General features: G+C 36.4%; 1 protein-coding gene across 3 annotated transcripts in view; it reads left to right on the forward strand.

Annotated features, from left to right (window-relative positions):
- Positions 1-18898, forward strand: part of Cdc20b (cell division cycle 20B) — a 57222-nt gene that overhangs the window by 25286 nt on the left and 13038 nt on the right. For 2 of the 3 annotated variants that reach the window (XM_005392708.2, XM_013518457.1), the window contains 5 exons: positions 505-598; positions 4822-4938; positions 9586-9782; positions 11585-11679; positions 13551-13776. In XM_005392708.2, the coding sequence (XP_005392765.1) occupies positions 505-598; positions 4822-4938; positions 9586-9782; positions 11585-11679; positions 13551-13776 (729 nt within the window). The remainder of the gene's footprint in view (positions 1-504; positions 599-4821; positions 4939-9585; positions 9783-11584; positions 11680-13550; positions 13777-18898) is intronic. The other variant, XM_013518458.1, reaches the window with a different exon arrangement.

Raw genomic sequence — 18898 nt, forward strand, 5'->3', positions numbered from 1 at the left:
TGTTATGGGTTCTAGGTCTTCAGTTGGGTTCAGGTAGGATATTTTCATGGGATTCAGGCCCTCAGCTGGATTCCTGGCCTATAGTTTGTGGACAGATTTCCTGTACTCTTTTGTATACCATTTTTTGGGTGACTATTATAAATAATTTTATAAAATATGTGTCCCGTATTATATTGTTCACCTTGCAAAAAGAGCCCCAAACCCCAACTTTGGTTATAGGCTAAATAGAATTATATGTTAGGAGAATAATAGGATTTTAGCTTAGCTAAGTAGTACCTGCTATATGCAATTGTTGAGGGGATTTAAATAATATATGCAAAATGTTTAACATTGTTAATTATACAGTGATTAATAATGTAGTTATTATTGTAGTGTTGGCTTTGACATTGTGGAATCTATAAACTTCCTAGTAAATATTCAGGTCTAACTCTTTCTCATGCATCACATCTGAGATGTACATATGTGTTTCTAAGAAGCATTATCTTTGTTTGTATTTATTTTCAGAAATGCCTAAACCAGGTATTTTCAGCCCAGAAAGTGATCCAGAAAATTAATGGGAAAATGCAGCTTTGCGAAGAGTCCCAGTGCATTTGGAAAGGTGTGGGGCAAAAGCTTTCCATTTACCCTTCTTTCCCCCTCCTCTCCCTGCCTCCTTCATCTCCACCTTACTTTAAACTGTATATGTGAACAGTTCTCATAATCCTCTGCCCTAACTAGCTGTACTTCCAAGTCCTTTTTCTAGAGGAAACTACTTTTAGTTCTTCCAGGTACCCCCTGATATTAAGTGTATTCTCTACATAATATTGGTAAACTGCTATTTCATAATATTGGTAAACTGCTATTTTAGACATAGTCGTGATTTACTAGTTTAGTAGATAAGCACTTAGTTTCCTCCTGTTTCATTATTTCTTCAGTCTCTGGACATGCTTATAGCATACTTTAGAAAAGAAAAATTCATAGTATTTCTATAATATTACTATACAACTATATTTACCACTGAGCCAAGTAGTCATGGTAAGTGTTCTTTCTTTCTAGGGTAACTTTCTTTCTAGGATTAATAGTTATTAATGTTTCCCCTAATTATACCAATGTTTTGTTCCACAGCTGATGATAACATCTTCCATGTGCTTTCTCTCCAGCTCCCTCTTTTCCTTGGTGACCTCCCTACAAGCTGCTAACCAGGCTGGTCTAGTTGTCCCACTGTCATCCTGAGACTTCTCTGACATTAGAGCCACTGTTTATGAAAATGCGTTTCTGGTTTTATACTTGATTCAAAATTTGACTATAAGTTCCAGTCCCACTCAGAATTTTGAAGATATGAATTCATTACATGAGTTCACTTTATGGATATTGTAATGGGTTTTTCTATTTTATGGACTTTTGACAAATATATAATGACATGCATTGAATATTATGGTATCATAGAGAGTATTTTCATTGTCCTAAATATCCTCTGTGCTTTGCCTATTCATTCTTCTCTTTCCCTTGACAACCTTTGTTTTGTATTCATAGGTTTTCTTTTTCCATAATGTTGTATAGTTGGAATCATTCAATATTTAACCTTTTCAAACTGGCTTATTTCATTTAGTAATATGCATTTCAGTTCCCCTCATGCTTTTTCACGCCTTGAAAGCTCATTTGTGTTCAGTGCTGAAGATGTTGTGTATGTGGCATGACCAATAATTAAAAGTTATTACAGTAAAGGACACATTGGTATTAATCCCTCTCATAGGGATTAATCTGGCATCAGATGCACTCTTCCTATCACTCCTGCCACTTTGTGAAGCAGTTCGGGACACTTTCTTTCATGATTGTCTTTATGAGGTGTGATAAAAATATGGTGAGTACTGCTTGTAAGTGTCATCCAATGGAAAAGTGGCTTGTAATATGGTATCTCTTTAATTCACAAGCTCTGGCACCATGTGACTTCTGGCTCTTCCCAAAGTCAAAATGACAATGCAAGGTAAATATTTTGAATCAATATAGGATGTGAAGCAGCCATGACAATACAACTAAAGATGCTCTCAAGAGCGGACTTCAGAACTGCTTCTGAAAGTGGCAAGAATGTGGGATAGCTGTGTTTTAATTGAGGGGACTTTTGAGGGTACCATGTATCTTTTGCTGTAATACATTTAAAAAAATTTAAGATTTTACTGTATTTTTCAATCACACCTTGTATATATCTTGCAGTACCAGATTTTATCCACTGACCTCTTGAAGGACATCTTGGTTTCTTCCAAGCCTTGTAATGAAAGCTGTTATGAATAAACTTGTTATAACCACTAAACATGTTCTTTTTTTTTTTTTTCCAGTACTGGGAACTGAACCCAGGGCCTTCTCACTGAGTTACTCCCCAGTCCTTTTATTTTGAGACAGGATCTCACTAAATTGTTAAGTTGCTGAGGCTGGGTTCAAACTTGGAATCCTCCTGCCTCAGCCTTTTATAGTGTTGGGATTATAGGTATGTGCACACCATTCCTGGCTCATGTTCAGGATTTTTGTGTGGACGTCAATTTTCAACTCATCTAAGTAAAAACAAAGCACAATTGCTAGATTGTATGATAGCAATCGGTTTTCTAAGGAAGTGCCAAGGTGTGTTCCAAAGTGACTACCGTTTTGCATTCCAGGAGCAATGAATGAGTGTTTCAGTGCTCCATATCTTTGCAGTATTTGTTGTCAATGTTTTGGATTTGGGCCACTGAGACACAAGTGTGGTGTTCTCTTGTTTCAGCTTGCAGTTCTCTAATGACATATCTTGTTGGGTATCTTATCTGTGTCATATGTCATCACTGTATCTTCTTTGGTGAATTGTCCAGATCTTTTGCCCATTTTAAAATTTTATTTTTCACTTTCTCATTGTTAAGTTTTAAGAACTTAAATGTTTATTTGCATATGTTGGACAGCAGCCCTTCATAAAATGTGTCCTTTGCAAATATTTTTCTTTGCTCTGTGGCTTGTCTTCTCATTTTCTTGACAGTGTCTTCACAGAGCATAGTTTTAATTTAGTGAAGCCCAGCTTATCAATGATTTCCTTCATAGACTGTGCCTCTGATGTTGTATCTGAAAATGTATGGCTAAATCCCATTCATGTGGGTTTTCTTCTATGTTATCTTCTAGGAGATTTATAGTTTATGTCTATGATCCATTTTGAGTTAATTTTTGTAAAGTGGTAGTGTCTGTGTCTATATTAATTTTTTTACATGTGGATGTACAGTTATCCCAGCACCACTGTGGAAGAAATTATCTTTTACCTATTGTATTGACTTTGCCCCTTTGTCCATAATCAGTTGTGGGTCTATTTGTAGGTTCTGTGTTCTGTTCCATTGATCTGTTTACTCTCTTGCTAATACTGTAATGTCATGATTAGTGTAGCTTTATCGTAAGTATTGAAGTTGGATAGTGACAATATTTTCCTTTTCTTCTATTTCAATATTGGGTTGCTTATTTTGGGTCTGTACATCTCAATATAACCTTTAGAATTAGTTTGTTTGGTTTTTTTTTTTTTTTGTTTTGTTTTTCTCTGGAACCGGGAACCGAACTTACGACCTTGCGCTTGCCAGGCAGGCGCTTTTGCCGCTGAGCTAAATCCCCAGCCCCCTAGAATTAGTTTGTTAGTGTCCACAAAATATTTTGCTGGGTTTGATTGGGAGTGTGTTGAATCTATATATCAAATTGGGAAGAACTGATATCTTAATAATATTGAGCTTTTCTATCCTTGAAATATCTGTCCATATATTTAGATTTTCTTTCATTTCTTTCTTCAGAGTATTTAGTTTTCTTCATATATATCTTATCCATATTTTTGAGATTTATCCCTAAGTATTTTATATTTTGGGTACTATTATAAAAGCTATTTTTTAAATTTCAAATTTCAATTGTTCATTGCTGATATAGAAGAGTGAAACTGACTTTTATATATTAACGTCATGTATCTTCAACCTTAATTAATTCTAGGAGGGTTTTTTTGATTCCTTGGGTATTGACTTTTAAAAATCTTTCAATAAGCAAAATTAGCATGGCTGAATATTTCTAGCAAGTTTGCGGTTCTGTCCACAACTGCAGGTCTTCCTTGCTAACACTGAGGTAGGAATTTATGAGTAACCATTTGGTTTCCTAACTTCTTCATGTGTGACACCCTCATGCTTTTATCAGAAACCATTTGGTCACGGAGACCACAATCACCTACGTTGTCTTGGTTTTTGCTAATATTATCATTATCAGTTTGATCATAAACTGAGTGCTTGGTTGGAGATGATAAGACAGCGGCATGTGGTTGGACTTAGTGGAGTCTTTTGGTGAGAACTTAAAAGAAAAGATATGATCTTGATCTGAGATAGTTATGGGTAAAATTAACCAGAAGTAGTAACTTGGTGTCATTTAATACACAAATAATGAGAGAAAAAGCTAGATTCAATGAACCAACAACCATTTGTTGACAAAGATGCAGAATAAGCCTTAAGTCTGTAAGGTATATGTACATGTGATGGATATGCAGATATGTAAAACTCACTTTGATTTTAAAATCTCAAATGACTGAATAAATATTCAAAGCATAATGTAATAGCTCTGTGTTCCCCAAAAGGCCTTCCATCTACATTTAGGTCTAAAACTCACGTATTTTTTAATTAAAAACTGCCACTGAATAATTTTTAAATGTTGTTTGATACTGAAGTTCTCTTTGTTTCCTTTCTTTTCTTATTGTTCATACTGTAGTCTTATAATGACTGCTTTCTTTTCTACTCTGTGTTCTTATACTGCTCTTAAGGATAAATACTGTACTTTCTGAATCAGGAGATACGTAGAACTGTTTGTTTCTTGCAGGCTGCAGAGATGGGGTCAGAGATGAATCCTTCCATCTTCAAAAGGTCAGAGATGTGAACTGTCCCACATGGCAACCAGAGGTGAAAATTCATCTTACTGGCCTTCGCAATGACTACTGTAAGTTATTTTGAATTGTCAAGTTGAAAGGACAAAGTGCATCCAATGTTCTGGACTAAACTTGAAATTTGATTCTGTTAGAACCAAATAGCCCTTGTGTCTCCTGTCCAAAGGATGTGCCATGCAACAAAGGTTAAGGTGACTGGATTTTCCTTGGGCAAATTTCACATTTAGGAATGGGTATTGCTGGTGATGGGGCATGAGAATTGTTACCTGTAACTACATTTTTGTTTTACTCTATTAGAATGAACTATGCACATGTTGGTCATTCTACCATATTTTAAACATGGGTAAATCTACTCAACTAAACTACTACAGTACAATGAGTTTGCTTGTTATGTACCTAGCTTGTAATCTATGTAGTTAGGGCAATAGGACTAACTCACATGACATTGATGCCAACATGCCAATGCAGAACCTAAATAATGAATTATGCAGTATCATAAGCTATAAGGAATATAAGAAGCTCAGTGAGCTCTGGAATTGTCCACAAAGACTTTGTCAAGGTATTAAAATTTAAGCTGGGCATGGTGGCACACACCTGTAATACCAGCACTCACGAGGTTGAAGCAGGGGGATTGTTGTGAGTTCGAGACCAGCTTAGGCTACAAAGTGAGCTCAAGACCAGCCTGAACTGCACAGTTCAAAAAAAAAGAGACAAAAAAAAGTTAAATTTATGCTGGGTCTTGAAAGATCAGTAGGGTTTGTAAGGGTAGAGGGAGAATGGAGAGCATTTCTGGTTCTGTTAGCACAATGAGCAAAGGCATGATGTTGGTGACCGAAAAATAATGACAATGAGAAGATACATTAGGGACTGCTATATAGATAGGTGGATGCAGCTAATACAGAAATTCAAAGTCAGATGTAGAAATTTAGGTTTATTTGAGAGTTGTTGATTAAGAGATACATTAAAGGAAAATTCATAGCAAATTATGCAGAATGCTGTTAGTAGGGAAGAACTATCAAAGATTAAGGTCCATTTCTCCTCCACGAGTAAATATATGTGAATTTAAGATTATTACATGTTTCTCAAAATTATATTACATGTTTTTGAGGCAGTAGAAAGTTGGTATCCCTGGAAAAGTTGGTTGGCTGGGAGGTGATTTGGGGAGGGAAGACTATTCTTGGAATATTACATTAAAGGAAGCTTTCAGACATGAAGTTCAGGAGATCATTAGAAACAAAGCCGGTAGTTAAAAGATCGGGTGAACTAGAGTATAGTCTGGATGATTGTGGTTAAAGGCAGGGGCCAGCCTATCTGGCCTGTCTGGGTGAGGGACAGAAGAGCAGAAGGAAAGGAAACATCTACAGAAAGGAGTGAGCAAAAGCAAAATCAGTAAACGGAATAATTCTTTACCTGCCTACTCTTTTTGTTTTTGTTTTTTAGGACAAAGTCTCATGTGTAGTTCAGCCTCGCCTTAAACTTGCTGTATAGCCCAGGCTGACCTTGAATTCATAGTGATCCCCCTGCCTCAGCCTTCTGAGTGCTGAGATTCCAGGAGTGTGCCAATACACCTGGCTACCTGCCTACTCTTTAAGCTCCTTCTCCAAGAGAATTTATTATCACAACCAAATGAAGAGGATAAGTTTTCAAGAAATGTTAAAAACTATAACACTCATAGTAAAAAGAAACAACTTTTATTCCTACTTTTCTTTCAAGCCCTAGCTCCTTTTTTCCCTTCCCTTGATAGCAAAACATGTAAAAAATGTTTATACTCACCATTTCCCATTTCTGTTCCCACATTACCTTTTTTTCTGTTTGTTTTTTGAGACAGAGTTTTACTGTGTAGTCCAGGCTGGCCTTGAAATCAATATGTAGTCCTGGCTGGCCTTGAACTCATAACAATCCTCCTGCCTCAGCCTCTGAATGCTTGGGATTACAGGCATGGCCACCATTCCCATCCTTCCCCTCACTGTCTTGAGCCCACTGTAGTTAGGTTATCTCACTATTCCTTTGAAACTGCTAATGCAAAATCACCAAAGAGCCCTTCTCTGTAAAGCCTTTCAGTTACTTTGTACCTAACTCTGTCATCCACATTTGAGATATATCCTCTTAGACAGTCCATTGTCTTTTTCTTTAATTGACATGTAAACTTCCTAGTTTTATATTCACTTTATTTCTCTGATCTTTTTGTGGGTCTGCCTAAGGCTTATTCTTTGAACATCTTTTCTACTTCTATTTTAACTGGTTTATTGTTTTTGGCTATTTTTTGTATTATGTTTTTAGTTAGTTTTTGATATTACAATGTAATCTAAAGTTTCTCAAGTATACTTAATTACTGTTGTACTTTTTACACAAGACATACATAAAAATCTTGTAGTCATATAGTTCTCTCCAACTTCATAGCTTTTTTAGTTTATTGTAGTTGTTAAGTGCTTTGCCTTTAAAAAGTAAAATTTAAAAAGCATTTTAAATTTTTTAGGAGGAAAAGGATGGTCCTTTATATTTACCCAGCTGTTTACTAATTTCAGTGTTCTGTTTCATGTTGAAGATTCCAGTTTCTCTCTTACATAATTTCTCATTAGCCTGAAGAGCTTCCTTTACAATTTCTTGCTGATCAAGACCATTGACTAGGACTTTGCTTAGATTTTTTTATCTTCCATGTCATGATATTTTTGTTGGATATGGAATTTGAGTCTGGGAGATTTTCCCTCTCAACAGTTTTCAGATGTTGTTCCACTGACTTCTGATCTCCATGTTTTCTGGTGAGAACTCCATGGTCACATGAAGCCTTGTTCTTCTTGCTTCTAAGACTTGGTCCAAATAGACTTGTGGTAGATCTTTGGATATTATTCTACAGGTACCTGGGGGCTCCACTCGGTTTTCTGTTTTTGCTTTTTCTGTATGTTCTGGTTGAATAATTTCTGGTGATCTGTACTCTAGTTCACTGACGCTTTTGTCTATCATTTGCATTTTGTGATTGAGAATTTTTCAGATGTTCTAATTTTAGTTTTAAAATTTTAACTTTATGATTTTTATAACTTCTATTTCTATTGTAATGTTTTGTCTTATAGTTTCTATTTTCTCTGTATGAAAATTTATTTTTATATTTTTCTTCTGAGGTTTCTATCTTTTAACTAATTCAAGTTTTTCATGTTTTTCCTTGTCTCTTGGAGAATTAATAGCTGCTTTAATATCTTTGATAATTCTTATATCTAGTTAATGCTAGAATTAAAATCTATTGATTATGTTTACCATTGCATATATCCACTAATTTTGAATGTGTCTTGGAAATTATGTGTTATATTGTATTCACTCTGGCTCCTATGGATGTTGATGTTTTTGTTCTAGTTAGGCTCTCATTTTAATTTTGGCTGGCTATCTGTGGGTTGTGTTTTAAAATCTCCAATCAAGTTCTTAAGTGTAGACTATGCTGATTTGGGTCTATCTCTCATATGTTTGGATCTGAGTCTAGGCTGAGACTTGTAGGATGTTTCAAATCTCAGTTCATTTCTCAAAGCTTTTTAAGCTACTTTGGTCGCCCCTACACTTATATGATTGAGGGAATAGGCTGAACCATGTAAGCTCATATACTCATGGTTAGAGGATGTCTCTCTGTGGATGTCCTCCCTCACAGTCTGGTCACCCCAGCCCCATTTCCATGGCTGTTCTGACTAGAAAGATGATTTGAGCTCTACTAGAATCTTGGCTGCAGGTGCCAGTCAATGACTGGTGTCTCTTTAGGGCAAAGCTAGGAAGAAAAAAAGGCAGGGAACTCACTGCTGGGCAGATTGCTTCTCCATGTTTTGATGCCCTGATTTAATTTACCCCCTTTTACTTATGTTCCAGGGTCTTCAGGTGTTTGCTTTTTATACATTGTCCAAAGTTTATATTGTTATTAGTGAAAGGAATGCGTTTTAGGGGTTTAAGTAACTATAATGCAACTGGTGTATATCATACCTTTGTACTGGTATGTGTCAGTTGGGATAGGAGTTTCTGTCATAAGAAATAAGATAGGGTAAATTTTAATAAATGCTCATACAAACATGATTTCTCTTAGCAGAGTTCCTATTATGACAGAGTAGAGAAAGTTGTTAACTTCTAGGTAACATAAATCAGGCACCATTCTTTCTAGATTTATTGGTAGTGTTTTTTGGTTACAAGTGATGGTGGCATTTGCATATAGATAACCTAAGAAGTTTCCATAGTAATTATGTACTTTTACTTTTTAACTATTTTATTTTATTTTTTGTCTTTTTGAGACAGGGTCTTGCTATGCAGTTCAGGCTGGCCGTGGAGTCACTTTGTAGCACAGGCTGGTCTCAAACTTGCAATGATCCTCCTGCCTCAGCCCCCTGAGTGGTGTATGCCACCACACCTGGCTATTTTTAATCATTTGTTAGATAAAGTCCATGTATCCTAATAATGGTAGGTGAATCTATCAAGCTTTTTAATACATCTAAGTAAGTGCATTTTGAGCATAAATAATAAACATTATGGCTCATTAGAATGTGAGTCTGCAACCTGGTTCTATTCTAGTTTTTATTTTTGAACTTGAAGCGATCTACTTGGATTGATGATTCTATTTTCCAGCTGACCACAGGCAAGAGATTGACTTTTCCTCCTTATCTATGAATAAGTTGTTTATTGAAAAATGTTTTTGTGTGGCTGTATAATCATCCCAATTTGAAGTACTTTTCTTACAGATCTGAATATTCTAGACTGGAGTTTTCAGAATCTTGTTGCTATAGCCCTTGGGTCTACTGTATACATTTGGAACGGAGAAAATCACAGTGAGGTTGAAAACATAGACTTAAGTCTCACTTGTAATTATATATCTTCTGTGTCCTGGATAAAAAAGGGAACATGCTTGGCAGTTGGTACCAGCGAAGGAGAAGTGCAAGTACTGGACAATTTATTTTCTCAGAATGTTCTTTGTGTGATTACTGGATAACTAGGAATGACTTTTTGGGAGGGCGGTTCTGGGAATTGAACTTGGGTCCTTGGGCTAGCTGGGAAGGCACTTGTGCCACTGAACTATATCCCTGGCCTAAGATTGACTTTTAGCGTTTTTTTTTTTGGTACCCAGAATTGAACTCTGGACCTTGTGCTTGCCAGGGAGGCAATTATACCACAGCTATATCCCCAGCCCTTAAGATTGACTTTTAATAATATATTAATATAATAAAGAAACTAGAGTAGATGTGTCACTGAACCCATGGGAAGCCAGGAGAGATACCATTCTGCTCTCTCCCCCCTCGTGTTTTATGAAGAGTTAAGGATATAGTACTCTTTTTGGTGTTTACCACAATCTTAGCTTTTCACAGTAATTTCATTTGTTATTGTTTAAAATATCTTTTCTCTCCAACTAACATTAGATTTGTAGACACCGTAGTTTTGGAACCTTTGAGAGATGAAGCTATCCTTCTAGTTCCTTTCCAACTGAAACTGTTATTAGGAGTATAGCTATAAAAATAGAGAACTAGATCTTTTGCAAAAAGGAAGGCAACAAAGAAATGGAGGAAGGGGTGAATGAAGGGAGAGAAAAGGGATGAACACAGAATTAAGATGTGTTATGTACAGGTACCAAATCCCCACATGCATGTAATCATTACACATTGCAAACATGTACAGTACTAATAAAAAAATAAAAATTGAGGAAAGACAAAAACAAGTGGAACTGTATAAAATGAGTGGATTTCTTTTAGATAGTTTCTCTGAGATGAGGATTTATCAAGGTTTCATCAATGCATCTAATTTCTCATGTGTCATTCTTTTTATTGTTTATTAGCAATAGTGTAGACAATACTGTCATATACCACATGACTTAGAAGGGTCCTAGATGGTTCTCACTGCTTTCTTATCTTTGCCAAGATTATTCAGTGCTGTGAGAGGCGTGTCATGACTTCTTTTTACACCATACTTCTTGTTTTTCATATAAGTCATATAGGTCAGAATATAATCTCTAGCTGGTAGGAATGGGGTCTCTTAGCAGTAAATTCAATTTCTGACTTCTGGAAATGTTCAGGTACTTAAATTTTATTCATCGAGATTGATACAAAAGTTTCAGATTTTGGAATATTTTGGATTGGGAATGTGCAACTGGTAAAATTCTATATAAATATTCCAATATCTGAAAAACTCCAAATCTGAAACATTTCTGGTTCTGGCATTTCAGATAAGAAATACTCAGTCTGGGGGCTGGGGATTTAGCTCAGTGGCAAAGTGCCTGCCTGGCAAGCGCAAGGTCGTGAGTTCGGTTCCCGGTACTGGAGAAAAACAAGGGAAAAAAAAAAAAAAAAAAAGAAATACTCAGTCTGTATATTTGTTGGTAACTTTAAGTGGGGTTCCAAACTTGAAATTCTCACAGTTTATAAGGATCTAGAAGTTTAATAATGATTGTCAGTTCTTAGTTGCATGTTGAATTCATCTGAAAAGCTTAAAAGAAAAAGCTTAATTGGTAATACTGGTTCTAGTACAGCAATTCAATAAGAATTTTGAGTATCCATAGTGTTTTATAAACTCCCCAGGTGATCCTAATATATAGTCAGAATTGAGAACTTCTGGTTAGAGTTACAGGTTCTGAGTTTTCACTTAGCTGATAATATATTGGCTACATCAAAAGTAATCAGCCGTCAGACCTTTGAGAAGATAGTGGATTATGAAAATACCGATCTATATAACCCTGCTTGTTCATTTTTTTAGTTATGGGATGTGGTAACTAAAAAGCGTCTGAGAAATATGCAGGGTCACTTGTCAGTAGTTGGGGCGCTGAGCTGGAATCACTGTATCCTTAGCAGGTAAGAAGCATCTTATTAGAGCCAATTGTTTGTATCACCAATTGATTAGGGGACTGACTGAGCAGAACTGTAATATTTAAAAACAGTAGAAAAATGAAACAAAATAGGAATTAGGGTTTCTATTAGGTATGATTTTACCCTCTCAAATATGCATGTCTTTTGGTGATGTACATGTCCTAGTGGCCATACACATCATGGCTGATATGAGACTTCCACATAGGATTCTGAACTGTTCAAATGAAATGAAAAATTCTACTCAAGCAAGAGGTTTCTCTGTACCAGGTAATACCCAATAAAGGATATTTTTCTGAAACAAGATGTTTATTGTTATTGATATTAATGTAAAGAATATGTTAAGCTTTGTTGGGCCAATTTTCCAATTTAAAGACTTACCAAAGTCAGAGTTATAAGAACCTCATGGATTATCCTGTTCAGTGGTTCTTAAAAGTACATCAGTGTCACGTGTAAGGCCACTTAAAACACAGAGCACTGGTTTTACTACAGGATTTCCTGATCTGACAGGTCTTAGGGAGGCTGATACAGTAATTTGCCTTTCTAATTTCCCAAGTGATGCTGATAATGTATCACTTTGAGAATTACTGGTGTGATTTTACTACTTTTTAACTAGGAAAGCTCAATGACTTGTTTGTACGATCCTCCTTAATTTATTGAAATGCTTATTGCTTTTAAGAAGTCATTCATATCTGTATTGTATTTCCTAAGATAGATTTCAGATAGATAAATACCAAAACCATTTATAATCTCTTTAAATAGCTTATCTGTAAATTAGGAATTTTAATACTTGTTTTTATTGGACAGACTTAGTTCTTGTAGTCAATTCTGTACCCAACTTCTTTTTACAGTCTGCATTGTTAGAGATTAGTTTCATTATCCGTGAAGAGCATGAGCAGATCCTTTTCAGCCCTGTGCCAGGCACCGTACTATACTTTCATGTGCAGAATCTTTTTTAAATCCCTGCAATGACATTGTAACGTGGTTTATCTCCATTTTTTCTCATATGGGTAAACTAGACTGAAGTCACATGTTTAGTAAGGGACAGAGTCAAGATTTAAACCCATGTAGTCTGGTTCTAGGGCCCATGTTAGAGTGCTATTCAGTACTATGCACAGTCTAAAAATGACTCTGGACTTCAAGAAAGTTCATAAATTTTTGTAGAAAGTTAATCCTCAGAGAACATCAAATTATTAGAGTTAGTATCTTTGAAGAGTTAATTATTTTTTAAGAAGTTATAGGATCTTTATCATTTTTAGATTTAAATCACTGAGAGTGAATAGAAACCTTATTCACTGATCTTGTTTGAATCCTATGGCAATTTTCTGTGACAGTTTTAAATTCCTTTTACATATTAGTACCATTAGCAAAACTAAGAATGGATCTATAACTTAATAGGAACAAACATGTTAGAATAGGAGATAATAAATTTCTGTCTAATATTTACTATAAATGTACAGTGAAGCCATTTCATTGAGATAAAATGAAACACTCCAGAAGAAGTAATATTTCCTAGGTCCAGCAGATAAATTACTACCTGAGACAATTTGGTAGTCTTCTAAATTTATCTTTTCCATGGCTATCTATATCTTGTTATGGTTATTAGAGACATCTGTCAAAGAATACTTTTCAATTCCTTATTTGAAACTCTGCTAGACACACTGATTTCACCTATGAAATGAGTCTAAAGGTAGAATACTCCGTTCTTATTAACCCAAGGAGTTTCTACCTGTATTTGGGTCCTTCAGTAGTTTTCCTTTGAACTGTACCTTCCTTCAAGTTGTCAATGCTTGGGTAGCAGTAGGGCTTATTATTATTATTTTTTTGTCATGGAAACTTGCCTTTTTATTCCCATGTAGTGGGTCAAGACTGGGCCGTGTTTATCACCATGATGTTCGTGCAGCCCAGCATCAAGTTGGAACCCTTTGCCACAAGCAAGCTGTGTGTGCTTTGAAGTGGTCACCGGATGGCAGGCTGCTCTCCAGTGGTTGTAGTGATGGACTGCTGACAATATGGCCTCATGATCTAGGTGCCCATGCACAGGGCCAGTCAGTAAAAGTCATATCTCAGTCTACAGCTGTCAAGGTAAGAAATCCAATAGCTTCCCAGGTTTCCTTTTCTCAGAGATCACTGGGGATCCTTCATGCATAAAAATAAAATCATGAAACAAATATTTTGAGAATTTTTTTTCTCAAGAATTTGTTTTGGATTTTATTATCACTCTTCTGAAAGACAATGCTATTTTTTTGTTTGTTTGTTTTCTGGTACCGGGAATTGAACTCACGACCTTGCGCTTGCCAGGCAGGCACTGTGCTGCTGAGCTAAATCCCCATCCCTAACGATGTTATTTGTACTCCTCATATATCAGATTTTTTGTTGTAGCTACATGCCCAGTAGCTCTTTTTTAAATATTTATTGCACATTGAGAATCATACTAGATCCAAATTCCTATTATTAATGACTTAAAAATTGGGAAAAATATACATAAGATGTTTTGTCTGCACAAAATAAAGCAAAACAATAAATAAATGAAAAACTCATACCAAGAAAAAGTAGTTATATTCTTAGATGCCTTGTTGTTAGTGTTTTTCTTTTCTTCAATTTTGAGTTTTTATTAGTACATATTTGCAGTAATACTGATTACATTCAGAGTGAGGAGTTGGTACATGTACATAACACATTTTAATACTTTTTAAAGCCCTTTTTCTCTCCTCCTGCCCCTCCTTCTGTCTCTTGATCCTTCTCCCATTTGTGAAAAATCTATCTCCCTATTTGCTATTATATATATTTTACAGCAGCACCTTGGTTTACAAACTTAATTCTTTCAATGCGTTTGAATGAGAACCAAATCAAATTTCCCCATAAAGTCAACATTGAACTTGATCATTGAATTCAATTTGGTTCTCATCCAATTCTGTTTGCTACTGGAATTGTGGAAAGAATTAAGTTTGTGAGCTGAGGTATCACTGTAATTTGTTTTTTATTTATATTTTTTCGGGGGGATGTTCTGACGTAAGAGACCAGGGCAATACTTTAAGGTAGTGTGTCTAATTCGTTTTACATAATGGTATGGTCTCCAGGTGTATCCATTTCCCTACAAATGACTCAAATCTTTTTTAGCTTGTTGTGTATAAATACCACATTTGTGTATCTGTTCATCTATTGATGAACATAGACCACTTCCATGATTTAACTGTTATAAATTGTGCTGCTATAAACATAGGTATGCATGTTATCACTGTAATGTGATATCTTTAACTCTTTTCGGGAGATACTTTGAAGGGTAATAAGTGAATCAAATGGAATTTCTAGTTTTTGTTTTTTGAAGGAATCTCTATACTCATTAATTTGTGGTTGTACTAGTTTGTATTCCCACCAACAATGTAGAAGAGTTCATTTTTTCCCCCACAGTTTTACCAACATTTGTTATTTGATTTCTTGATAATAGCCATTCTTTCTGGAGTAAGATGGAATCTTAGTATTATTTCAATTTTTATTTCTCTAGGAGCTGGAGATGTTAAACATTTTTTTCCATGTATTTATTGGCCATTTGTACTTTCTTGTTCTGAGGAGAAGAAGTTGCCCATTTTTTGTTTGGGTCTTTTATTTTTGCTGTATAACTTTTTTGAGTTCTTTGTATATTGTAGATATTAGTCTTCTGTTTGAAGTAGTCGGTAATTTTTTTTTTCCATTCTGTAGGTTGATTATTCACTCTGTTGATTGTTTCCTGTGCTACGAGTAATATTTTAATTCTGTATGACCCCATTTGTTGATTCTTGATGTTATTTCTTGTGTAACTAGGGTTTTGTTCAGAAAGTCCTTGCCTGCCCTTATATCTTCAGGAATTTTGCCTATTTTATCTCCCAGCAGAATAAGTGTTTCTATTTTAACATTTAGATCTTTGACCCATTTTGAATTTAGTTTAATGCACGGTGAGAGATATGGGTCTAGATTCAATCTTTTACATGTGGATAGCTAGTTTTCACAGCACCATTTGTTAAAGAGGCCGTGTTTCCTCCAGTGTATATTTTGGCCCCTTTGTCAAAGATTCAGTAGCTGAATGTGCCTGGGGTTGTTTCTTTATCCTCTGTTCTTTCCCACTGATCTACATGTCTACTTGTGTGCCAGTGCCATTTTTTTAAAAATCACTGTAGTTTCATAATGTACAGTAAATGAAAATCCAGGGTTATGATGTCTCCTGCTTTGTTTTTGTTGCCCAGGATTACTTTTGCTACTCTGGGTCTCTTCTGGCTCCATATGAAATTTAGGATTGTTTTCTGAGGAATACTGTTTATATTTTGATTGATTTGAGTTAAAACTGTGTATTAGTATTATGGCTGTGTCTAGATGCCCCTTTACAGCCTCAGGTGGTCAGAGGTGGGGCTTTTTCAAGATGGCTGGATACAGAGAGTATGATTGATTCATGGTGCAGTGCTATGATTGAGAGTCCTGGGACTAAAGGCGTATGGTTACTAAATCAGTCCACTAATTGGTTTGGCACTGTCCCTAAGCCCAGTAGCTTAGCTAGAATATAAAAGGGGCAGAAAGAAACTGTGCTCACTTGGACTTGTTTGCTGCCTTTTGCCTGCTCTGCTTTGCCATGAACTATTTCTTTTCTGTGATCCCCTCTGCCATGCCACCCTACCTTGGAGCCAGCCACGTATGGACTGAAACCTCTATAAACTGTGAGCCAAATAAACCTTTCCAGCTTTAACTTTGGGTGTCAGGTATTTTGTCTCAGCAATGAGAAAAGTAACTAAGACAGAATTTTGTACCAGGAGTAGCATTTTTGCTGTGACTATACCTGACTGTAAGGTTCAAGAGCCTTTGGAATTGACTTGTGGGAATTTTTTTTTTTCCAGTACTGAGAGTCGAACTCACGACCTTGTGCTTGCCAGGCAGGTGCTGTGCTGCTGAGCTAAATCCCCAGCCCCTATGTGGGAAGAATTTGGAAAGGCTTGGAGAGGCCGGCTGAAAAAGCAGCCCTGGAAAGCTTTAGGTTTTACTTGATAGGAGATCCTGGTCAGAGTTCAGAAGCTCAGAATGGTGACAGAAGTGATGCCAGTAAAATCCAGGCTCAGGAGGTTTCTGCTGGGAAGAAGTACTGCAGTAACTATTGGACTCCAGATGACGTGTGTTGTACCTTGGCAGAAAAATTTACCTGCATTTTGCTGATGTCTGGAGACTTTGTCTGAGACTGAGATTAAAGGTGGTAGATTAATTAATCTGGCAGAAGAAATTTCAAGACTGTCTAATGTTGAAGCTTTGGCATGGCTACTATTGGGGCTTTTAGCCAAATTTATGTTGGGAATCAAGAGTAAAGTGCTCAATAGACTGATTTAAAATATTTTGAATTTGGCCAGAAAGGAAGCTCTAGTAAAGTTATGGCATACAAAGATGGAATAGAGGAAAAATTGATGGCTGGAGATATAGCTCAGTGGCACAGCGCTGCTTGGCAAGCATCAGGTTGTGTGTTTGATTCCTGGTACCAAACAAACAAACAAAACAAAACAAAACAAAAAAAAACCTCAGAGGAAAAATTTGTCACTGAAAAAACTAGTAAGACAAATCCAAGTATTTTAGCACAAGAGAATAGAAAAAATGGCCTGAGAGCATCATAAGAACCAGTAGGACTCCACCAATTACAGCCTCAAAATTGCAAAAGTGAAAGACCTTGCTTTGACAAGATGTACCATCTTCCAGAATGGTGGTAACCCAGGAAAGTTGTTCCTCAGCATTTGTTTCATAGGTACATGACCTCTACAGCCAAGGGAGAAGGAAGCCAGGGTACTGGTCCAGCTGGTGGTAGACTTTAGCATCATCCACATGGTGCTGGTTTTAGGTGCATGCAGAATGCAAGAGTTGTGAGGTCAGGAAGGCTTCCATCCAGATTTCAAAAGAAGGCCAGGGAAGCCAGGCAGTGTTCCCCTGAGAGAGCAGTGTGTGAAGTTGTGACTGTGAAGCTGAAGATGCTATAGAGACCCCAGAAATTTGGGGAAGCCAGGAACATGGATCATCTGAGGAAAACTTCAAGGAAGGAGCACAACCAACCCAAGAGAGAAGCCATGGGAGCTACACCCACTGGCAGTGCCATAGGGGTGGAGCTCCCCAAGCCCTTTGGAGTTCTCATCTTGCTATGGATTGCCAGGGAGGCTGGATATGGAACTACAAAACTTAATGTTTTCCCTACTTGATTTTGTACTTGCTTTGGTCCCATTGCTGTGTATTTCTCTATTGCACTTTTTAGAATGGTAGTGTCTGTCTTGTGCCATTGAATATTAGAAGTGTTTAACTTTTTCTCTTTTGTCCTGGGCTCAAAGCTAAGGGTTTACCTTAAATCTCAGGTGAGACTTGGATTTTTCATCAGTGCTGAAATTGTTAAGACTTTAGCAACTCTTGGAGATGGACTGAATGCCTTTTGCATGAAGGGATGTGCATGAGTCTCTGGGAGGCCAGAGGCAGAATGTTATGGCTTATGTCTAGATGTCCCCCCAAAACCTCATGTGGTTATAGATGGGGACTTTTACAGAAGTGACTGGATCTAGAGTGTGTGACACTGGTATTGATTCATGGTGCAGTGCTAGAATTAAGGGCATTAGGATTAAGAGTATGAGTACCATTTGACTTGAGGCTGGGTAGCCTGGATAAGCTATAAGGGACAGAAAGAGGCTTGTTGCTTGCCAATTGCTTGCTTTTGCTGTTTTCTGCCTGCCATAAACTTTTTCTCCTATGTGACGCTCTTTTTGCCATGCCACCCTGCCTTGGAGCCAGCCAACTATGAACTGAAACCTCTACAAACTGTGAGCTAAATAAACCTTTCCTCCTTTAACTCTGAGTATTAGATATTTTGTCTCAGCAATGACAAAAGTAACTAAGACAATTAGTTTTGGAAGATTTTGACAATATTGGTTCTGTTTATCTACGAAGAGTGGATATCATTACATTTTCTGATGTCCTTTTTGATCTCCTTTTTTCAGAGTACTGTAGTTTTTGTTGTAGAAGTCTTTCACTTCATTTGTTAGGTTAGTTGCTAATTATTAATTTTTTCTTGATGCTGCCATGAATAGTATTGATGCTGTTGTGACTTGTATTTTCTTGATGCTATTGTGAATAGTATCTTAATTTGTTTCCTGGTGAATTTATTAGTATTGTTGTACAGGAACACTACTGATTTTTGTATGTTGATTTTGCACTCTACTACACTGCT

The sequence above is a fragment of the Chinchilla lanigera genome, unplaced genomic scaffold (genome assembly GCF_000276665.1).
Source record: "Chinchilla lanigera isolate Chin_1 unplaced genomic scaffold, ChiLan1.0 scaffold00045, whole genome shotgun sequence".
Lineage (NCBI taxonomy): Eukaryota > Metazoa > Chordata > Mammalia > Rodentia > Chinchillidae > Chinchilla > Chinchilla lanigera.